Raw genomic sequence first — 25,103 nt, 5'->3', positions numbered from 1 at the left:
TTAACCAACTGAGCCACCCAGGCACCCCTCCTCTTCAAGTTATTTTCTAAAGGTTTGATGAAAATTATAATTTCCCATAAATTGCCAAAGTTATAAATTCAATTTTTGATTACTCCATAAATGGCTGTCTTCTATTAGTGGAGGTTATAATTAGAATTAACTGTATTTAAAAAAAAAAAAAAAAAACTAGTAATAGAATGAGCACTCTTTTTACATTTGACATTACCTAATCCTTGGTTCCACTACTTGCAATCTCTGGGATACTACTGTTACCATTAACAGTTGCCATTTCTGGAATAACTATGTATCAGACGTTATACATACTGAATACTTTGCATCTGTTATCACTTTTAATCTACACAGCACTCTTCATTAGGTATCATTCATATTTTACATGTAAAGGAACCCAAGGATCAGAGCTGACTTGCCTAAAGTCAAACCCTAGGTGGTTCAAGGGAAGAACAAAGATTTGAACCTCAAATCTATCTTACTTTCAAGCCCAATATTTTTAAATGCCACACTTAAGTCTTACTTTGGGCAACTATGTAAACTCCATAATGATTTTCTCACATGTAATTTGGGGAAAAAAGCATCAAATTGCTAAGATTTTTTTGAGGACCAAACAAGGTAACAAAAGTGAAAAGAAGGTCAGTTCATACTTCCCCCTTCCCTTGCCTATCATTGTGAGAAGATGATAAGGAAATAATACTTTGTTTCAACATCCTGCACTTAACGAAACTGATGAGCCCACAGTTGGCTTGGAAGTGAGAATTGTATTCCTAACCGGAAAACAGTATCTGGACTGAAATAAAAGCTCCCTCTTCTTTATTACAAGATTAAATTGGTAATGAGACTTCCGAGTATCAGAACATTGGTATTAAAGAGGGTCACTATTACAAGTAGATACTACAGTGACAGATCTAAAGTGTTCTTAGTTATACTGAAATCACAGTATTACTGACACCATAGATACAGAAGTAAATACAGATTTGCAAAAAAATTTGTCAAGTATGTTTTTCTCATCAGTATCACAGTATGAAATACTTCAGGAGAATGAAAATCCTGAAGATCCAAGTTCCTGTATAAAAGTAAGAGCTGAAACATGGGATGAAAAGTATTTATTAGACTATCAAATGCTACATTTATAAAATGGCATTAAAATCTACCTTAAGAGATAATAGGCAGGGAAAACTGAGACATCAAACATTGCGGGAATATAAATTCCTACAAATAAACAAGTTTTTATTTATAGTTCCATTTGCAAACCATCTGTCATGATAGATTATATGGTATGCACGTCATCTGGCATTAGGGCATTACTAGAAATAAATAACTCAGTTGCATACTATCTATAGCATAAAAATTGCTGAAAATTCAGTGTAGTTATTTGAGAAGAAAAGGTTACGGAGGTGGTTATTTAGCTAGGTAAATCACATTATCAGTATCTTAAAATCAGGGTCACAGAATAAACCTGGCCTCCCTTGTTAAAGAGAGAACTATCCATTTTGCACTCCAAATGTTAGAATGAATGGGATGTCAGATACTTTGTCTTCATTAGTTCATCTTGACTGCACTCCAAATAACGGGTGTTATCCTTAAATTTCTGGCAGTAGTGACACAGGATTTCCTGAAACAATGATGATTCCCTCAATAGTTAAATTCTTAGTCCGAAACTAAGAGCTGTGCAAGTTTTTCTCTGTCCTGTCCACAATCAGAGGGTGAAAGCACTTTCTGTGTCATCAGGAGAGAGGCTGGAAAGAATCTTGATTAAATAAATGAACAGATCTGGGGCACCTAGATGGCTCAGTGGGTTAAGCAGTTGCCTGAGGCTCAGGTCATGATCCCAGAGGCCCCCTATAGGGCTCCCTGCTCAGTGGGGAGTCTGCTTCTCCCTCTTCCTCTGCCCCTGCTCCTGTGTCCTCTCTCTCTCACTCACTCTCTCTTAAATAAATAAAATCTTAAAAAAGAAAATGAACAGATCTTTCATATCACATTAACTATAAGGAAGAAACAAGAAAACGCCTTGTTACAATATTGCTTTAGAGAATGTAACTGCTTCACAAACTTGAACCTCTCAGTGAAGAAGTCTACTTAAATTAGGCCCCCTGGGTGGTTATTTATTTACTTTTTTCCAGCATGTAAAGGCCCTGAGGATATGGGACTACATCTGCAGAGGAGAGCTTCAGTTTTAAGATGAAGCATTAAAATAAGAGCATACTTGAGAAGGTTAGCTATTCATGAAGGTGATACCTTCTCCTAAGGTGGGTTTCAGCTTGTCTTAGTGATTGGCAGCAGTGGGTTAAGGATGTTTGGCATCTTTCAAAGAATGAGACAAAGAATGACTTTTCTTTATCCAGTACAAATTTCAAATGTCCCATTAGACATTCACTTAGAGGAAAAACCAGTTTATAAATTAACTGAGCCTAGAATCTAACTCAGGTTTACATATATATTCTCAAAATATTTATATGGTTTTAATATGACATATTTTTCCATCAATTTGACTACCAGATAAGCAAAACAAGATTACTCTTTGTATGTCAGAATCTAATCCCCAATGTGATGGTATTAGTAGGTACGGCCTTCTGGAGGTCATGTGCACAGTTGTCACATCCATGGTAATTCCATTTATAGGTTTAAGAATCTATTTTCAGGGGTGCCGGGGTGGCTCAGTCATTGGGGGTCTGCCTTCGGCTCGGGTCATGATCCCAGGGTCCTGGGACTGAGCCCCACATCGTGCTCCCTGCTCCTCAGGAAGCCTGCTTCTCCCTCTCCCACTCCCCCTGCTTGTGTTCCTTCTCTCACTGTGTTTTCTGTCAAGTAAATAAATAAAATCTTTAAAAAAAAAAAAAAAAGAATCTATTTTCAGGGACGCCTGGGTGGCTCAGTTGGTTAAGCGTCTGCCTTCGGCTCAGGTCATGATCCCAGCATCCTGGGATGGAGTCCCACCATCGGGCTCCTTGCTCAGCAGGTAGCCTGCTTCTCCCTCTGCCCACCGCTGCCCATGCTTGTGCTTGCTCTCTCTCTCTCTCTGACAAATAAATAAAATCTTCAAAAAAAAAAAAAAAATCTATTTTCATTATCCCCAACCATCTAGGAGTGTCTGAGCATTTATACAATATATATTTGCTTCTTATTTTTATATAATTAGGTAATAATATTTTTTTTAAATATAAGTATAATAGATTATCTCAGAAGAGTAAAAGGAACATTACAAAATATTATAAAAAGGGGCAGTGGATAGGATAGGGTAGAAAACTATTGCTTTAAAATTTACTGACACCTAAAATAAAATCCAGCACTTCTGATTCACTTACTTACCTATTTACCTATTTATTTTTGGTTACTTTGTTACTTGGGGGGATTTATCTTTACATTTGAAAAAGCAGCAATTCCCCCGCTGACATTCTTCCTATCAACTTACAGTCTTGTGACTACCAACGCCTTCACTTTTATCTTCTTTTTATATTTCACTTTAGCCTCCCTGCATGTTACTAGAAATAAAGCTTTTAACATTTCAGAAGGTCAGGTGGAACACAGGTTCCCATCTGCTTCAGTAAGCCAGCACAGTCCCAGGCCCCTCTGCTGCTTTCCCAGCCCTGCTCCCTCAGAAGCAGTAAAAATGATCTTAGCTTTCTCTTCCAGAGAATTCTACTTAAAGAGTTGACCAAATGTTAAAACCATGCCAAATCTGAATTCTTAACTCCATCAAATGTCTTTTTTTCTTGGTGTACATGGGGTGTTCCTTTGATTATATATTTAGATATTTGCGAATCCAAACGACTTGAGGTCTCCTAAGTCTTTTTATATTCTCATCAAAACTTTTTTTTTGTTAATTGGAGAAAAGGAACCAAGGGGGGAAAAAAAAAAACAATCCAATCTTAACATTTGTGATGTACTAATTGTCATATTCAAGTTGATACTCATTTTCAGAGTAAGCATCCCTTCATTTTCCAAGAGAAATCTAGTAACTGTTTCCAGATATATGGCAATCTCCCTTCTAGCTATATATAATTCCTACCTATCCTCATTCATTCTGCTTGCTCCTCTCAGTCAGGAGCACCAATGCCCACAGGCACAAAGCTCCAGCGATGTGACACAGAGATATTCTTTGATTCAATCCTCGAGAGAATAAGAGTAGTGGAGAGAGGATACCTACACCAGATCCATGATTCATGATTTTGCTGTGGATCTCCTAATAAAAACAACAAAAACAGAAGCATATAGGAAACAATCAGCTGTCTAAGAGCTAACCAGGGCCTTGAGATATCCTAGTGATTGCTAATCTGTAAGCAGAAATCACTTCTCATGTACCTTCCACATTTTGATACATCTGATCCAAAGAGCAACAGTCCAAGTTCAGAATGTATCTATTTTTTGTCCCACCACAGTTAACAAGATACTTGTAGGGTATGTTCCACATCAATGCATTCTACTAGAGGTAGTGACAGGTATAAAGGTCTAAAAAACATGGTAAATGTCCTAAAAAACATATGGTCTAGGACAGAGCCACATATATATACATTACTATTCTACAAGTAGATAATATGCAGTATTATAGATCAATAAACAAGTAATCAGGAAAAGCTCCCTGAGAAGAACTATGTTCATCTAAACATCATCAAGGAAGAAAGATTAGTTGAACTGGATCTTGAAGGATAGGCAATGAGGAAATAATAAAAGGGTTTTAAATGGTGGAACAATATGATCTTATTTGTAATTCAGAAAGATACAGTTATCTTTTACTCACAAATATGATGAAGCTAGTAACCCACCCCCTTTTCTTAAATGAAACAACAAAAATCAAAAGACTGCACCATCCATATACCTACAGTAATGCAAAAATTGTGCTTCACTTATTCAGTAGATTTTAATTGTCTGGAAACTATGTCCAAGGCGCTATGCCAGATACTTGATATAGAAAAAAGTACCCCCCTTCCTTCCAAGGAGCTCTCAAGAGATGAATATAAATCCATGTGATAGGCACTATAAGATAAGACAAAATGCAAAGAACCCTTAGTATGTGTTTTAAAGGAGGTCAGCTGGTGGGCCAGACGGGGGAGAGTAAAGATGCACTGGGAAAACACCAGCTCATGCAGGTTAGGCAAGCACAAAGAAGGAAGGGATTATCTATAAAGAACATGTAAAATAAGAAAAGATGGCAAGGAGCTTGGGTCAGCAGAAACCTACCACTTAGGGGACAGACAGAAGAATTGACAAATGAGATAAAACGATTAGAGAGCCAGGAAGAGCATCCACACAGTGTCAAAAACAGAGTGAAGACCTTCAAAAGGAAAGGGAATGCTCATTAACAATAAACTCTACAGAAAGGACAAGTAAAGCCTGAAGCAAATAAACTGGACTTGGAAGCTGGGGGTGGGGTGGGGCGGAACGGGGGGTCATACTGATCACCTGCTAGACCACTTCCTGTAAATGGGGTGATTGAGTATGGGGAGACACAGTGTGAACCAACATCAAAGCATGGGAGTCATGTACTCTTGACAATGAATATTAAAAAAAAAATACTTTTGAATACAAATTAGATTTTTTTTATGTTATGTTAATCACCATACATTACATCATTAGTTTCTGATGTAGTGTTCCATGATTCATTGTTTGCATATAACACCCAGTGCTACATTCAATACGTGCCCTTTAATACCCATCACCAGGCTAACCCATCCTCCCATCCCCCTTCCCCTCTAGAACCCTCAGTTTGTTTCTCAGAGTCCATTGTCTCTCATGGTTCCTCTCCCCCTCCAATTTCCCCACCTTCATTTTTCCCTTCCTACTATCTTCTTTTTTTTAACATATAATGTATTATTTGTTTCAGGGGTACAGGTCTGTGATTCAACAGTCTTACACAATTCACAGCACTCACCATAGCACATACCCTCCCCAATGTCTATCACCCAGCCACCTCTTCCCTCCCATCCCCCACCACTCCAGCAACCCTCAGTTTGTTTCCTGAAATCTTGCCATTTGCAACGACGTGGATGGAACTGGAGGGTATTATGCTGAGCGAAATAAGTCAATCAGAGAAAGACATGTATTATTTGATCTTACTGATATGAGGAATTCTTAATCTCAGGAAACAAATTAGATTTTTAAAGAATCATGCACAGTAAAAAGAAAGAAATGAAAACATTCAAGATGAACTAATGAAAGACAAAGTATCTGACATCCCATTCATTCTAACATTGATTGCAACACTCCTAATAATACACGATGCGGTATTTCAACGTTGAATTTTAATTTTTATCTTGAGCTTGCAGTTGGCAAGATTTTACTTTTGGCAGTTTGACAACTGTACTTGAAAGGGTCCAAGACCTTAGTAGGTATCAGCTAGACAGATGGTCAAGGTACAAAGACTTTCTGCATCTTTTTTTTTTTTCCTAGAGGTCTTTACAACCAAATGGTGTTATTAGAATGTAAAGCTTATTTAGCATTTGACTACTGGAATAGTCAAGGTGTTTTAAAAGCTCTCTTCATCTTTCTGCCTCTGAGATAAAAGATGACAAGATATCTGATCCACTCCACTAAAGACAGAGGACAGGGAAAAAGCCAAAAATAAGAGTCCACCAGGCTTAAAACAAATTGTTTTTTAAAATAATAATCTCTTAAATCAACACTCTTTGTTTTTGTTAAAAGAGTAGTATATAGCCATGAGGTGGGTGGCCATATGGTTACAAATCAAACTGCATGTCCTTATAAACAAAGGCCTATTTCATAAAGCAGCAACATAGATGCCTAATGCTTTGCACTATATTTTTATAGTCAATAATTATTGAGATGAGTAAAATCATAGGAGGTCAACCTCAAGTGGCAATAACATATTAACACAGGCACTGAGGTAGAAGGGAATTCAAAATGAGATGTTAATATTTAAAAAACATGTTTTAATGACTTGTCACAAAAATAGTACTTCTTCACACTATAAGGAATTTAAGAATCCTAGCATGAAAATCACTTACCCAGCTCTTCATTTTCAATGACTTCAAATGTGGCCCAAATATCACCTTTCGTAGGAATTATATTTTTTATTGCTAATATATCATTAGTTAATTCCTCTGCTTCCATCACAGGAGATATCTATAAGAGAGGCAAAATTTCTTCAGAATGTATGTCAGACGCAGAAGTCGCCTAATGACAGGGCCAATAGTGCTCACCCCATCTACCAACTTACGATGCTCCAAGATTCTTACTTAGTATGTTTACCTAGCTTCTCTAAGCACACAGGAAAAACAGCCTGTTCCGATCTTCCCCGTAAAATGTAATGTGAGTGCAAAAAGATATTACAAAATAGACACAATCGGGAATATTTTTTTTTCTCACTTAGTGAGCAATTAGATCACTCAAGGAGGGAAGAAGGTACTAGTCATACACAGAAAGACCTTCACCAGACAGTGAATCCAATGGTATTCCAGGACTAAAAATTTTCACTCATCAGTTCAATAATCAAGAGTTCAAAGTGGTTTGGTTTATTCAGTCTGGGCCCTGAATTATACACAGTCGATTGCTGTCTACCATGCCAAAGAGCCCCAGGGTTTTAGTGGTCTGTGGTGTGCCCTGCCGTGCCAAGCGACAGACGGTGGAATACCAAAGCATGCTGGAGCCAGGATTTCAGGGCAGAGGGCAGAGTCTGCAGTGCCAGCCTTGGGGCCAGCTCCACAAGAGTCCCAAAGCCTCAGGCCATGACATAAGCACACCATCTTCTTCAGGGACTTTTGGGGTTTTTGATTGGTTTCTTCTTGTTTTTGTTTTTGCCAATCTTAAATGCATACTGGACAAAAGCAAGCTGGCTTTTTTCAATATGAATTTAGTTATAACGTTAAACAAACAGAAGATGTTTTAAACATTAGGATACTGCAACTGCAACCTAATTTGCACTTTTTCAGTAAAAGTATGTACCCATTTAAAAATTTCTTCAAAAAGGAATGTGCTCATTACCATTTCTCCTGTCCAGTACATAAGCATATCACACATATGTAACATAAAACACACTTTGTTACAGGTAACTCCTACGGTTCATCTTCTGTACTTTGTGGAATGTATAGCTTTCTTCGGGAATATATGAATGATACAATAAAGTCCACTGGTTTTTATTTTTAAAATCCCAACTAAATATAATCTTAAAAGAATAAAAAACCTCACTATCTGGGAAAACTGGAAAACTTTAAGCAACAGAAACATTAGATGAATCATTTCAATAATGCTGCTCACACCTCAATGGCTTTAACATTTTTTAAGAAGCATACCCTTTCTTAAAATAATAAATTAATGAGAAACCAAACTGTGAAGGAGTCAGCCGGGAGTGCCTCAAGTTGACACAGGAACTGGAACTCCATTCCTTGTCCCCAAAGGCTCCCAAGGACAAGGAACCCCCAGAACTACTAGAACTACACAAAGCATGCTTTGGAAATCATTACTCCAAGGAATATACAAATCAGTATGATGATCATCAGGTTAGGAATATGATGATCAAGGAATGTGTTCTGGCCTTAATACTTTTAATTCCCAGTTTGTATTCATGTAAACTTGAGACATTACTTGCTTCACCTATCTCCTGGGGCTGAGGTAATGACCAGCTGAAATAAATATAACTGAAGAGTTTTCTAAAGTCTCAAGCATGAAACAAATGTTAATGATTATTTTTACATAGTTTTTGTTATGTTTTTAAAGAGAATTTGAAGTTGTTATAGGTGAAACTGGGCAGTCCTTTATGTGCATATACTTAAAATAAGAATTTTGGTCTATTGTAATAACTTGTGTTATGGTCTTATCGATAAGATAAAATTAAAATGAGCTGCTAAACAGTTTGTGTGTAGGTGGAGCTAAGTCATGTGCTTTGAATTGAATACCTCTTCTAGCATTAACGATGAACTTGTGCTGATTATCTGTACTACTTCCTTGTGTCCCCTATTATCAACATACCACAAGCAATATAAGAAATTTGATGTGGCCAAGGAGTGGCAAGACTCCTGCCTCTTAGCGACTTATGACTGTAGTGGTTCACGCCATGTTCTAAGTGAGTTAACCAGTGCCACAGAGACACAATATGTAATCATTAAAAAATATAAATGAGTGATTACAATATATTTAACAAAACTAAAGTCCAGAAATATATAAGACTCTACTTAAATCTTGGACTTTAGATGGCAGACTGTCTTCCTCATACAGAGAATGTAGTCTTAACTGAGTAGGAAACTGAATTATCACTGTTACCCTCCCTAAGGCAGATGGGATACAGAATATGGCAGCACAAGGACACTTTTAACTCAGAAAAAAAAAAAAAAAAAAAAAGATTCATATTCTCAAAAAAGAGTTGTCCAATATTCAAATAAATTGGAAGATAGGAAGTTAGTCTAGAATACAAGAGTGGAAGACTATTAATAAATAATAAAAATAATATAGGACTAGTAGTATTGATTATTTATTAAACACTTACGTGCCAAGCAATTTACTGTTTTAGAAGCAGTATCCTATTGAGGACTCACATCAATGATATGATGTAAATACTCTAATTATCCTCATTTTACAGGTGAGATGATTGCAATTCAGAGTAAGTTAACTTGCCTAATGTTAAGATGCTATGAAGGGGAGAAACAAGTATTTGAGGTCAGGTTATTTTCTAGAACCTACAGAAAATCCTAACCATAACCTAAAGCATCTAAGATGTTCTCTTTCCAAATGACTAAAGCATGGAATTCCTGGAGGATTTTGGAATAAAAAGTCAATCCTATCAATCAGTCACTGTTTGAACGAGACAGGTAAAATAAAATATAAGAAATAATGGAGAATTCAAGATATAGGAATTAATGCATATTAATACTGGCAACTTCCAAAGTACTCTTTACATCCATCTTTAGGACTCACCCGAATTATAATACTGCAGTCAGGTTCCTTCCTTTCTACATACACTTCGATTAACAAATCTCCAGCCTGGGAAACCTAGAAAGGGGCAGATGTGGAAACAACAAATGTAAGTATGACACTTAAGACACAAAGTCCTAGCCCTAGTTCTAAATATTTCATAATAGTGAAATCAGCCTGTCAATAGCATGATGATACACATTTTCCAGATGCAGTTGACGAGGAATCTACACAAATGATGTAATCCCAGTGCAATTTTTTTTTTCATCTCTTAACCAAGAGTTTAATGTCCTGAATATTCTTGGTAAAATAATGAATCTGGCTACAATGGGAACAGGCTGACGTCAGCAAGAGAAGGTAGAAGAGCCATCACCATGAATAGGACAAACAAAATGAGAAGTGCAAATGATCCGTATGTAATTGTGCTCTAAGCTACAGTGTGGGTATAATACCATTATTTAAAAGGGAAAAAAGGTGTTGCTAAATTTTCAAAGAGATATATCAAAAATTGAAATTTGAGGATAAATTAGGTTGGAGCTGTATTAAAACTAGAGAAAATATATTTAGCAAAGAAAAAAAAGTGAAGTGCTAGAATAAGGTAGATGAAAAAGAGAAGCTTTTATTTTAATTATCATCAGCCAACCATGTAGTGCTCCAATATTTGGGTCACTATTATATCCCAGGAGACATATTAAGTGAAGAAGAGACAATCCAGAAAATAAAAACCATAAGATATCACTATGTAGATCGACAGTATAATGTGAAAAAGGGTAATGAAAAACCAAAGGAATCCATGAAAAATATTTTGAGTAGCTTTTTTCAGAAATTGCCTTAAGTTATGTAACCACTTAGAAATAGTATCTCTCAATTTAAAAAAAAAAATGATATTGGAGAAACAATCATTCTGAAGTTAAATTTGACTAAAAATAAAACCTGATGAAGAAATTAGTGAGGAAAACATTAAAAAGGAACTTTGAGGAAGTGTTCTTAATTATTCCGGCACTACAGACTTAGAAAACCTTATTTCCAATTTTTCTTCCTCACTTTCAAAACTACACAAAAATTCGAGGGAAGAAACGATACAGTTGACATTTCTACTTTTCACTGTGTTTGCATAAACAACTCTCCAGGAAGGACACATTTTAAAAATTAAAAACGCAAACACAAAGGACTCCGAGAGAGAAGCCAAAACAAGAATAGCTAAGAAATTCAAACAGGGATAAGACACGGAGGCTGTCAGAAAAATATGCTATAGCAGTTTTTTCAATGGATTAGAGAAAAACGCACGTGAAATAACAGGTTTCTCCAAAGTCGTCTACTTTTCTGGTCCAGTTACTCTATTTTATAGACAATTCTTTTCCTCTACTTAGTGACTTATACTTAATTAAAAAGCAGCCAAGACTCATTATTGTAATATGAATATAAAAGATAAAAATGCAAAAGGACACTCATACTTGATCTAATAACAACATAGGTAATGCTGCCAAAGATTATCCCTTGGGCTCATACAACCCTTTATTTCATGACTGAAACTCCCCAGAAAGCAGTAATTCAACTAATTCAATTCAACTCAATGAGCCAGATTTTTTAGTGTTAGGGATAACTCCTCTGGAGCCTGCATTAATGACTTAGGGTCAAAATGGAGGAGATGCTTTCTTAGGTAAGTACTCTATCACAGTACTAGTACTCAGGATCTCGGGCACTAGAATTGAAGGCTTTCCTCCCCTCCTTCATATGGAATGGTAGCTCCAGTGACTTTTCTAATATTTCAGGAATAAGGGAAATTTAGAGTCTGACTAATAAGGAAGCATTTGCCTCATTCTTTGAGTATATCTATAAACAGAATATATTTGACCCATTGATATTATTTACACTGGTATCCTGTATCCACTACAATTCAAAGTGATTAGAGGAAGATTAAATATGAATTTTAAGAAAATCCAGTGAATGTTCACCAAACAAGGGAAGCCTTGCTGGAAAACTGCAGTGCAACCTGAACACACAAATCCAATATAATGCGACTGAGGAAAGCAAAAGAAGGTTTAGAAAATAGTCAATTTAAGACATAAATCAGCATATGTGACAAAGATGACATTAGAAACATTCCACTAATATAATCATCTGAGAGCATGCAGAGCAAAAGCATAGAAGAAATAATTTGTATTTTCAAAATCATAATGGAAAGAATCATTATAGAGCTGAATTTTCAATTTACTCTAGTATTTCTTTGGCTTTAAATGCTTCCTTTGAAATCCACTGGCATTTTTAATAGCGCATTTGTAAGTAAAAATTGATTTTATAAAGGGCATTAATAAGATTAATAATGATTTTTCCCTCTGTATTTTGAAAAATTTACATTAACATACTTTGGCACTTTGCATAGAAGCATCATGCTGCAAAAATATGCAACTATTTTATCTAGATTCTTTTTTCCCCATTACTTTTACTTTGCTTCAAATAGGAACTTGAAAATAAATACAACAAACATCTTTACTTACAACAGAAGTTTTTGGGGGTTTTTTTTTGTTTTTTTTTTTTTTTTTAATTCTTTGGAGATCTAACTAATACTACTCACTTGAGTGTCTTTCCACTTGGTAATAAAGCTATTTTCTATGTCCATTTGTTTGACTTGGTCTTCTTTAACCTGTTTAAAATATAATTTGGGACATTCTAATAAAATACAAGAAGTGATGGTACTCATCCTCACATAACTCTTCAGGAATTTAAAGACCAACAATTTAAAAATAAATGAGAATGGACATCTTAATCAGCATGGGCCCACACAGCTAGGGCAGAAATAAAGCCAACATGACAGAGCCTCATAAAGTTCAGAGCATTTTATGATGACATCACTTCAAACTGTGGATTCCATCAATGGAAGCTTTATCACTAAGCAACTTCATAAGCAGAGGGGCTTATGAATGATTTGCTAGAGTTTATGTAGGTTGAGAGACAAGACTCAGTCTCAAACTGAAATGCTCATTAAGTGCATACGAAATTTCCACCACTTCAAGTTGGAGTTAGCAAAACTACAAAGATAACCATTTATTTATTCACATAACAGTACAAAAATAGAAAATAAAGAGAGCACGTAAAGCCACACATTACTTTTTATCCTAATTCTTTCATTTCTCAGCATCAGAATTATTGCAAAGAAGCTGTTGTTGATCAAAAACAGTGGACACATACAGAAAGAAAATAAAAGATCAAAGAGCAAAGAGAATCCAACAATTTTGGTGTCCATTCCTATATAAATTAAGATGAAAACTCTGTGTTTTTATTTTATTAAAATAGAGTTTCTTTCCTTTGGCTAAGGACTCTTGTGATCACTTAAAGAAGGTAAGTCTACATATAATAACCTATTACATTAACCCACTTGATTTCAACTAACATATCCATAACCCTGGAAAACAAGAAGTCTTATACAACACCATTTAACAAAGAGCCCCCAAAGGTTATAAGACAGCCATGCCAGTGGTAATTAAGTGATGAAACTGAACCTTTGACTCAGATCCCTTATATTCTCCCCCCATATTCAAATCCTGGGCTTATTTCCTCTATTTTTACTTCCTTCAACTAAGAAATCATCCTTATTCTGACAGTTTCCTGATGAAACACTGAATATATTGACTTCATAAAATAGCAAATGAAAGTCAAATAATTAGAATAGATGACTTAGTAAAAACCACAGGATATTATCTCAGGTTTTTCTTCATTTCTAATTCAGACACAATTAAAAGGAAACACTAAAATGCATTCAATTGCAGAATTTATCAGCCTGGTATCTCCTACCAAATTTATGAAATTCATAATTTCACACCTCTGAGTAGACATACTTAATACATACAACATACTGACAAAGAAAAAAAAGCCATAGAAACACCATAAATAGAAAATACTCTGTCCAAAAGACACCAGATGGCTTTCAAAGCAGCCAAATTTAAAATGAATGGCTACAGCTTAAAAGGCTAGTTGTATTTAAAGTATTAAAAATCATATAACTATCCTTTATTTTTAGATATTCAAAAGACTTGATTATAAACAAACTAAAATGTATTTTTTAATTTGCCAACAGTAACATCAAAACTATTTTAACAAGGGCAGGATATAAAATATTTACCTCAAATATCTCAACATAATTATTAATTAAGTCCTCGATTACATTCACTTCTTCACTAGTTTGTCCCTTAGTTTGAAACAAACAGGATGAAAAGACCAAGGCCAAATTATGCGCATTCATGTGATTGATTTCTGAGCATTTCTGAACCCTGTTAGAGAAAAGCATAGCTCATTACCACACATTTCTATTTGAAAATTTCATAGAACTTTAGTCACAGTACCCATTTATCATTATTTAGCACACACATATTGAAGGTCTCTGATATAACAGGTATGGTGGTGATTTAAAGAAAACTGCAGTTCTTGTTTCCAGCTAGTTTACAGTCTAGTTAAGAACATAAGAAAAAAACTAAAAGAAGATATGACTACAGGTTACAAAGCAGTACTTGTTTGTTGATTGGAGGAGGGACCCACCATATCCAAATAATTCCAGATAACGGTGCAACCTGAGACTAAGGCATAAAGATGTGCTTGAACAATGGTGGAAAATGTGCATTATGCTTCAGTCCCTTATGAAGCATAAATAAAAGAGGGAATAGGGGGAAGTAGGAAACAAGGCAAGAAAGGTGAATTGGGAGGCATATAGGAGAGAGTTCCAAATTCAAGGTTCAAGGCTGAGCTGAGTTTTCCAGGAAGGGCAAATCAGGTGAGAAAATATTTGCAGCATGTGTTTGTACGGTTATTCAAAATTGGATATTCTCTCTCAGAAAGCAAACACTTAATTTAAAAATACAATTATACTTTTCTTGGATATTATTGAGTGGCTTTTTGCAATGAACAGACATGAACAGAGGAGTCAACTCTCCCCATGAGTAAGCTACAACATTTGGGTCTTACGAAGAGCCCTTAAAGTACAGCTGACCTTCGAACAACACAGTTTGAACTGTGTGGGTCCACTTCCATGTGGATTCTTTTCCATAAATACACTACAGTACTATTAATATATTTTCTTTATGATTTTCCTAATAACATTTGCATCTATAAAAATGCACAGGTGATAACTATAAGTGATACACACAGAAGTATCTGTTGATGCTATTTGTCACTGACCATATATAATAGGACCCTGCTCACTTTCCTAATTACATTTATAAATTTTAAAATACATACTAAAAAAGGGAGACCAGCTGTATCAAAGGAATAAAACAAGACTAAGTTAGGTACACCCGTCTATAAAAAGCAGAGATTCTAGTAGTTACAAAAAAAGTAAAAGGCGACAGGAATATATATATATGATGATGTAAGAAACTCACAATAAAATGCCAAACTGCATAGCAGAGACAGACCAAGTATAATCATCATATGTGATTCATAAGATGCAAAAGGAATTGCAAGTTAACAGAGGAGGGTATAATAATTGTGGACATCCCTCTCGAAACCACTTCTGTACTTTTATCACACTAAATTATAAACATCTGGAAAATTTATCTGCAGGTCTGCCTGTGTTACTAGAATCGAAGCATCTCCCCGTCTGGGACTCTTGCTTTAATCACCCTGGAGTTGTGTAATAAATATCTGGTGAATGGAATTAAGTAAATGTTAGTCATGGAGGAAGCGATCTGTTATATGGGGCAGGGATGGAATTAAATGCTAAATCAACCTGACCTTATCCAAATCGACCTCGCAAACTTCTGACAACTCTATCAAACGTCCCCACCTTTTGTGAGACTTCCTTCTGCCATAGCATCCTCTTTGCTACTCTTCACCTCACTCCTCTTCCATTTCTGCAACTGCCTTAATTTCTGGCATAAAGTCCACACTACAGTTTTTTTTTTCCTTTCCTTCCTTTATTTCTCTGCCCCACATGCTATCATTCCCAAGTGTTCCTATTCAGCCCACTGAGTCTCTTCTCACTCAGGCTTTCTCATTAGAAGTCCAAGAAAACAGTTTCCTAATTAGTTTCTCTGCATCTATTCTAATCTCTTCCCAATCAATCCCATTCATGGGTTATTGTCCTAAAACAGATTTGATCAGTCACTCTTTATTACCTAAAGGAATAAAATCTAAATGTTTTTACATGACCATCTGAGCCTTTCACAACCACCTGCCAGCCAACTACCAACCAGCTTATCCCCTAGCACACCTGTTTCCCACAAAATATCCTCCACTCATTTCTTGTACTTACCTTTCTTTCACCCCAGCTCACATACCCCTTTAGATGTGAGGCATCCCCTGGGTGTCAACACACGACAAATCACTCCAACCTTCTGCCCATGCTAAAATTCTTTGTATTAAAAACTGTCCCAATGTTGCTGTGTTTCCCTAAAAAATATAAAATGCCCTGCAGCAACCCTGCGTATTCACTCGGACATCCACATGCTCAGTTTGGGAACGGTGGACTTTCAGACTTTGTCTTCATGTATTATTATCAAATGTTTCTGTTCACGTGGAATCTTAATAGGTACAGTTGTGTACATAGTAGGAACTAAAATATATGTCAGTTGGAGAGAAGGAGGGAGGGGGAAGGACAGGAATTCATTATCTCAAATTCAAACCTGAATTAAGAATTTAAAGAGTCTTAACCACCTGGGTGGCTCAGTTGGTTAAGTACCCGACTCTTGATTTTGGCTCAGGTCATGTTCTCAGGGTTGTGGGATCAAGCCCCACATCAGGGTCTGCGCTCAGCAGGGAGTCTGCTTGGTATTCTCTCGCTCCATCTCTCTCTCTCCCCTACTTCCTCCCTCTCAAAAGCATGTGCCCACTCTCTCTTAATCAATAGATTTTAAGAAAAAATATGTATAACTCCGTATTTAAAATATTAACTTAATAAACTGTAGCAGCTTGGTCATACATTAAAATATTTGAAAAACAACCATACAAAAAATATTTGAAAATATATACACTATACTTGTATAATAAGAAAATCAGTTTTATAGTAATGGAGTTTACATGCATGAGAAGTGGTAGTGGGAAAAGAAAGATAACGAGAAAAGAAATTGTGAATAATTTCCGAACGTAGACTGCAAATAAGGTAGTTTTAGTAGAAATCAGCTTCATTAAAATTCATTTAAGAGAGTCCTGCATCCATGCAGGAAGGATTGTAGCTACAATGATATTCCTTAAGCCATATTTACACTTATTAAAGTTCTGTGGTAATTCTTGCTGATAGCAAAACAAACCAACCCTTTCATTTTAATGGAAAATGTTTTTTTTTTTCTTTTTTTCAAAACATTCCTCATCCTTCAGAGATCTCACTTCTCAAGCTACTACTATATTCTTCCTATCCTCCCAAATGTTGAAAACTACATATGCTGACAAAGACAATATTTTTTATTTTTAAAATTTTCTCCTCTGATCAACAGTCTGACACTAAAATGTTAGAATTATCAATCTGATACAAATTCATAATGAAGAATTAAAAGTTTCTATAGAGTCCACCATGAGAAAAATACTATGCTCACATACAGACTCCTGCTAGAGAATTCTGGTCTCTTCTCCAGCTTCCCTCTTAAGCGAGTTTCAAAAAGTTTGTGCTTATGCACTGGATTCATTTGGGGATTCTGTACCTGATTATTTCTAATTCATTTAAGAAATCTTCCAGTATTCTATTTACTGAAATGGGTCTTAGCTACAGAAAGAAACACTAAAGTGATAGTTTACTGGGGATTTCATTTTAAAACCATTTTCTTCACCCATCCTCCCACCCACCTACTCTGGTACACCAGTTGTTCTCTGTATTTAAGAATCTGGCTTTTTTTGTTGTTGTCTTTTTTTTTTTCCCTTCTTTGTTCATTTCTTTCTTAAATTCCTTATGTAAGTGAAATCATATGGTATTTTATGGTATTTGTCTTTCTCAGTCTGATTTATTTCACTTTAGTATAATATCCTCTAGGTCCATCCATGTTGTTGCAAATGACAAAAACCTCATTCTTTTTTATGGCTGAGTAATATTTCATTGTGTATACATGCTACTACTTCTTTATCCATTCATCTATTGATGGACACTTAATGTTGTTTCTGTCACTTGGCTATTATAAATAATGCTGCAGTAAACATAGCAGTGCATATATCTTTTTGAATTAGTGCTTTTACGTTCTTTGAGTAAATACCCAGTAGTGGAATTATCAGATTATATGGTAGTTCTATTTTTACTGTTTTGAGCAACATCCATACTATTTCCACAGTGGCTACACTATTTCATATTTCATATTCCCACTATTTCATGTTCCCATTAACAGTGCATGAGGGGTCGCTTTTCTCCACATCTTTGCCAACACTTATTATTTCCTGTCTTTTTGATACTAGCCATTCTGACTGGCGTAAGGTGATATCTCATGGTAGTTTTGATTTGCATTTCCCTGATGATAAGTGATGTTGAGCATCTTTTCATGTGTCTGTTGGCCATCTGACTGTCTTCTTTGGAGAAATGTTTATTCAGGTCCTCCACCCATTTTTAATCAGAGTATGTGTTTCTCTGTCATTGACTTGTAGAAGTTCTTTATATACTTTGAATATTAACCCGTTATTGGATGTATCATTTGCAAATATCTTGCCCCATTCAGTAGGCTTCCTTGTTTTGTTGATAGTTTCCTTTCCTGTGCAAAAGCATTTTATTTTGGTGTAGTCCCAAAAGGTTATTTTTGCTTTTGTTTCCCTCCCCAAGGAGACATCTAGAAAGATTTTTCTAAGGTCAATGTCAAAGAAATTACTGTCTATGTCCTCTTCTAGGATTTTTATTGTTTAAGGTCTCACATTTAGGTATTTAATCCATTTCAGTTTCTTTTTTGTGTATGGTGTTAGAAAGTGATCCAGTTTCTGTCTATTGCATGTAGCTGTCTGGTTTTCCCAGCACCACTTGTTAAAGAGACTGTCTTTTCCTCATTGTATATTCTTGCCTCCTTTGTCATAAATGAACCATGTAAGCATGAGTTTATTTCAGGACTCTCTATTCTGTTCCATTGCTTTATGTGTCTATTTTTGTGCCAGTACCATACTGTTTCAATCACTAGAGCTTTGTAATATATCTTAAAATCTAGGATTGTGGTACTTCCAGCTTTACCACTATTTCTCAAGATTGCTTTGGCTATTTGGGACCTTTTGTGGTTCCATGCAAATTTTAGGATTACTTGGTTTTAATTCTGTAAAAAATTCCATTGGTATTTTGATAGGAATTACATTAGATCTATAGATTGCTTTAGGTAGTATGGACATTTTAACAATTTAATTCTTCCAATCTTTGAGCATAGTATATCTTTGCATTTATTTCTGTCATCTTTAGTTTCTTTCATCAGTGTTTTACAATTTTTGGAGTACAAATCTTTCACTTCATTGGTTAAGTTTATTCCTAAGTATTTTATTATTTTTGGTGGAATTATAAATGGAATTATTTTCTCAATTTCTCTTTCTGCTACTTCGTTATTAGTCTCTAGAAATGCAACAGATTCCTATATATTCATTTTGTATCCTATGACCTTACTGAATGCATTTATCAGTTCTAGTAGTTTTTTGGTAGACTGAAACCATTTTTAAGATATGATGGGAAATTCACAGTCCCATATAGAAAGTTTGCTATACTACTTTAAATTTAAGAAATAATGACATATTGAAAGGCATGTTTGAAATGTCTAAGAAAGCTCATGAAACCACCCACCTGTAAAGGTGTTCAATTACAGCTGCCAACGTTGCTTGGTTGACCCCTGGAAGAGTACGTATAAATGCTCCATACTTTTTAATTCTTTCCTTGTCATCCTGAGTATCTAGAGGTTAAAAACAAAACAAAACAAAAAACAATTTTAGACCTAAACTAAGAGTCTGTACTACATATTTGCCTTTTAACAGTATTTTAAAAGAGTAGTCATTATTGTATTTCACTAAGTGATCTAATCGAATTTCAATAGAATAAACATTCAAACTTCTCTAATTCTGGAAAAGCATTTATATCAACATTACATAAACTATAGTTCTAATACTTTCTAATTAAAAATGAAGCACTTTCAAAACCCAGGTTTGCGTTTTATCTTCCACTTTACGAACTACTGAACTTCAACTAATAGGAATATATTTAATTAATAACTCAAATTGGAGTACAAATTGAGAGATAAACCAAAAGTACTTTCTTTGGCTATGGAAAGATTTCATTATCTGTTATTTGAAAGTGACATTTCTGATTTTTTCTCTTCGGGAAATCACAAAAATCTTACCAAAACTACGCACCATCCCAAAGCTATGAACTGCATTACCCCGCAGATCCATGTTTAAGGCCTTTTACCAACCCTGGCACCTCCAACTCCTTGGAAAAGGGAGGGGGTAATGAAAGAAGTCATGAGCAGACCCTGAAAACTATTACACAGACTTAGAGGAGAATAGACCCTCTGTTATGGAGAGGAGGATGAAAAGGAATTATGCTTCCTTACCCTAACTCCAGAGGTCAAATACTTGGGAGAAACTAGACCCAGGAACTCCCGAAGTTCTAGACTCTAGAAGATGTATAGTGGTGGTCTGATCTGACCTGCTAGCTCATAAGGGAAATGAAAGGCCATTCTTCAAATAAAGCACCCTTGTGCTGACTTTGTAACTTAAGGGAATTGCACTTATATATTCCCTTGCAATTCCCAACTACCTTTGGAAACAAGACTTTTTCATTTTCTGCTTAGCCCTACCTATTCTATTCACAGAAAGCCAGCAGCACATTAATGATTCTTTAAAAGTACACAGTCACTTGTAAAGGGCATTAGGATCCCTGGGGAGGTAAGAAACTCTGTGGCACATTTCTGAAGTAGACTCCTATTCAAAACTGTAACTGATAGCTCTTTTGTACTGATTTAGCCTGCACGTAAGGTCTCCAAAAGTAAACGTGATCATACTGACTTAAGCCTGCTAGTGGATGACTCTCTAAAAGCAAGAGTGGAAAACACCCAAATTACATTCAAAGGACTATACTGGAAGTGAATGAAGAATTATCTATCATCTCTAGTACAATCCAAATTTTACCCTCTTCTCATCCAGTTTCTAACTGTAATGGTATTTATTTAATAAAATGTAATTAATTCTACTACACTTACTGTAAGAAGTCATGCTAGTACAGCATATTTTCACAAATCTAATAAGGATAAAATAGATGATATTTTCAAAGTAAAGCTTAAGCAATCTGAAAGTAAAACTTTAGATTTCAGGTCATACAGAAAATACAAGGAACTGTTCAGCTAGCCACAGACTTCAATTTAATGGTGTTCTTAGAACAGATCATATATCATATAAATAAGTGGTACGACACTGTAAGGCATTCTTTGCCTCAGTGCACAGGACCCAAGAGAGCTCTCGTACGAGGTCACCATGAACGTTCCGGTTTATTCTTGTCAGATCCAACATAGGGCACTTCTGACAAGTCAGGGCTATGCTGGATCTAAAAGCAAATGACTTTAAGGCTACCTGACCTAGTATCCAAAACCTTCTCCAAGAATTCACATATAAGTAAAAGGTGAACACATTCCTTTTTGACACATGCTATTATCTACCAACTACCTCCCCCTGACAACATTAAAGACATAGAACCTGATAATTGAGCAAAAGTTTATTTGCCTCAAATTTTTGATAACTGATTTTACAACAAAGAAATTATAAGCCTTTATCGAGATGCTATAATTTCATAGTTATAAATTACAAAGAACTCTTTCCGAAACAAAAATGAGGGTGGCAAGATAACTGAGCTTAAAGAGATATATTATCTAATTCCATATTTTATATCCCATGTAATTATGCAATCAACTCTCTCTTTGATTAGAGTTGAACCTATTGATTTGAGAAATATCAGGAGGCAAATAAAAGGCTTCTGAATTGGTAGTTAAAAAAGAAAAGCTTTATTTTAATAACAATCCCACTCCCTGCTTGCTGACACTAATACAGGTCATTCTTGGGATAATTTTCAACCTGTGAATGTTTTATGACATCATTTCCACATTAATCCCTTAAAATATATTTATATTTGAGATTAAACAAATACTTTCACTGAAAAGGCCTATTTCTCAACAGAGGAATATCATATAGTGAAATTCAAAGGTCACTTTTGCAAAAAATCTTGAAACAGATTAAATGTACAAGTGAGAAATATATTAGTAAATTATGGTAAAAAATTCAATATTTTTAATTGAAAAAAATGAAGATTGAAAATCATTTTTAAAAACTGTAGATATATGAGAAATGTTTGTGGTTTATTAATATAATAAGGATTATATATAAATTATAGGTGTAGGGACAAAGACTATAAAATAATATATAAGAATGAAAATTGTTCTATTAGAAAGATAGAATTAAAAGTAATGTTTACATTTAAAAGTCTTCATTTTTGTAACATTTTTGTAAAAGGAGTTATTTTGAATTAATGGATGTAAATGTAGGTTTTACTGAATCAATTTAAACCAATAAGTGATTAAGTAACTACTTTTCTAGGGTCATTTCTTAAATAGTATAAAGCTTTTTTTTTTTTAATTAATGAAAGAAAAACGAAGAAAGAAAGAGTTAAAAAAAATACTGTTATGTACCCCTACAGAGGTAGAGTAAATGATAAAGGTGAAGAGCCAATGGGGAAATGGGATAAAACAAATCTTATATTACACCTTTCATTTTAATCTTAATGAGAAATTAATAGCATACATGGACTTGACCATAACACTTCTAAAGTTAAAGCAAACACTAAGAAACCTGAAAACTAAGAATTACTTTAACACACTATTTAGCAATTATTACTATAAATTTATTTTGAGGTAGATATAAACAACTATTGATATTTGCACAATTTCTGTTCTAAGCCATTATGTACATTTTTCCTTTCAATTAAATTCTCAGATTATTAAAGATTTTAAAAATATAATTATAAAATTAGAAGGCAAGCATTTATTATGTTCTATATTATATGTAGTACCTAAAGCAGAGATCCAATATGGATAGAGCTCCTTAGTAAGAAGTGCATCATCAATGTCAGAGAGAAATTTTTTCAACACGCCTGTCACATCTTCAAGCTGATGTTTTCCAGCTCTCAATTTAAAGCTTCTTGCATCCTTTTTGAAACTCTCCAGGAGTTCACTTATGTGCAAAGGATCACCATTCTTTTGATAGATGTATTTGTACCCTAAACCTTTGTTTAAAAAAAAAAAAAAAGTTATATGAAAAAAAGTCAAAAATCAAAATCCACTTTTATATCTTAAAAATAGAAAAATTTTGTGTTGGGATATTAAGCAAAACAAAATCATTACCCAAGAGTTGATATAAACATGCATGAGGGAAAAAGCCTCCCCAGCCCACTAATTTTAGTATTTAAAATGTAAACCTGATGAGCTATTTCAGCCTCTGCTGTTAGCAAACCCCTGGTCAACCCTTCCCCCAGTTTTTCATGGTATCTGCAAATGTTCTTTTACCACAGGTACCCTATCTTCACTTTGTCTCCCAGAATTCAAGCTTGTCTCCAGTTTCGCCGGTAAAGAGGCTCTCTGGTATAATATTTCTTAACCCGTCTGCACTCATATTTGTATATTAATTTCTGTTTCACATTTTCACCTTCTTCTAGATGAAAGATTTGGGTCATCTCCTTTTCTTTGTTTTGTTTTGCTTTTTTGAGGGGGGAGAGGGGCAGAGGGAGAGGAAGGGAATCTCAAGCAGGCTCCACACCCAGCACAGAGCCCAACATGAGGCTCGATCTCCCCACCCTGAGATCATGATCTGAGCTGAAATCAAGAGTCAGACACGTAACCAACTGAGCCACCCAGGTGCCCCAAGGGTCATCTCCTTTTCACAGTTCTTGATTGATTCATTAAGTGCCCTATATAAACAAAGGGGGGAGGCATGGTTAGTAAGAGGAAGAAGAGTAAAGAGGAGTGATTGTAATGATGATGATACAAACAAAAAAAATTAAATGCTCCCTTGCCCCCCCTCCCAGGTCTCTGGTGTCTCCTCCTTCCAAAACCTCATTGAATTTCCTATATTTATTCTTCCTACCATCTCACCTTCCTGTTCATCGTTGAACCACAATCTTGCTTCTGTGCCCAATCCCCACTCTACTGGGACCATCTTCATCAAGAATACCAATGACATCCTATTTTCTATATGCTTTTCTATTTTTATCCAATGAGAATCCCCTGCAGTATTTGACATTCCAAATGAATCTCTGCTAAAATTCTTTTAATTTCATGGCCTTCATGACATTATGATCCCATATCTTTCTGCCCCCTTCCTCTATGATGACTCTTCCAGTTCTCTAGTTATACTACCACCTAATATTTACTAATGATTCCAGAAATCCATCCTCGAGTCTCTTCTCTTCCCAATTCCTCCACAAATTCTCTGAGTGAACCCATCCAACTTTATCACTTCAACTACTACATACACATTTTCACCCAGGTTTTCATTTCTAAGATGTCAAACACACACACACACACACACACACAATCACCCTTTAATATACAGATTCTTTATAATATACCTGTAACACACACACACGATTGTCATGAACAAATCAAAAAAATCTGAGGAATCAAGTCTCCTGCCCCATTTGCTATGTCACCTACCAATCCCAATATGTTCTTTATCTTGTTCCTGTATCTCAATACACAGCAGTGCCTTCTCCCCAGTTCTTTGTAAGTCATAACTTTTCTTTCTTGTTTACAGTATTAAAATGAAACAAATGTCACATATATTTTTCATCATAATCTTGCTCTCAAAACTGTCCCCCTTTTTCTATCTCATGTACTGTTATTTTTTGCACTCAATTCCTCACTACATTTTCACAACACCCTGCCCCTATTCTTGGGCAGCCCTCCAGTCCGCCTCCACAATGGTAACAGCTTGATCTGAGATACAGGTCTGCTGGTGTTACCAAGAGGCTTAAAAATCTGCATGCCACCTTCCCACTGCCTAGAGGGCAAGTTTGAGTATATATTACAACATTTAAGGCTCTACATGAATAAGCCTAACCCTCCTGCCTCTTATCTTTGGTTCTGCCAACACTAAGCTCTGGCCACATTTAACTACACAAAGTTCCCTCAACAGATGACTTCCCTCATGATTCTATACATGGTCATACCCTGTTCCTCCTCCTAGAATCCCTACTTCCTTCTCCTAACTTGCTCCTGTTTTCTCTTAATCATTATGGTAGGCACCACATCTCACCCATGAAGCTCCCT

General features: G+C 35.4%; 1 protein-coding gene across 1 annotated transcript in view; it reads right to left on the bottom strand.

Moving 5' to 3' along the window:
- Positions 1 to 25,103, bottom strand: part of ARAP2 (ArfGAP with RhoGAP domain, ankyrin repeat and PH domain 2) — a 183,984-nt gene that overhangs the window by 43,944 nt on the left and 114,937 nt on the right. The window contains exons 21-26 of the mRNA XM_035005163.1: positions 22,850 to 23,062; positions 19,583 to 19,688; positions 13,994 to 14,141; positions 12,449 to 12,517; positions 9,877 to 9,951; positions 6,975 to 7,092 (exon numbers count right to left, since the gene is read on the bottom strand). Of these exons, the coding sequence (XP_034861054.1) occupies positions 6,975 to 7,092; positions 9,877 to 9,951; positions 12,449 to 12,517; positions 13,994 to 14,141; positions 19,583 to 19,688; positions 22,850 to 23,062 (729 nt within the window). The remainder of the gene's footprint in view (positions 1 to 6,974; positions 7,093 to 9,876; positions 9,952 to 12,448; positions 12,518 to 13,993; positions 14,142 to 19,582; positions 19,689 to 22,849; positions 23,063 to 25,103) is intronic.

This window comes from Mirounga leonina, unplaced genomic scaffold (genome assembly GCF_011800145.1).
Source record: "Mirounga leonina isolate KUSES-001 unplaced genomic scaffold, KU_Mleo_1.0 Mir_129, whole genome shotgun sequence".
NCBI lineage: Eukaryota > Metazoa > Chordata > Mammalia > Carnivora > Phocidae > Mirounga > Mirounga leonina.
This window is presented reverse-complemented; position numbering and strand designations above follow the sequence as displayed.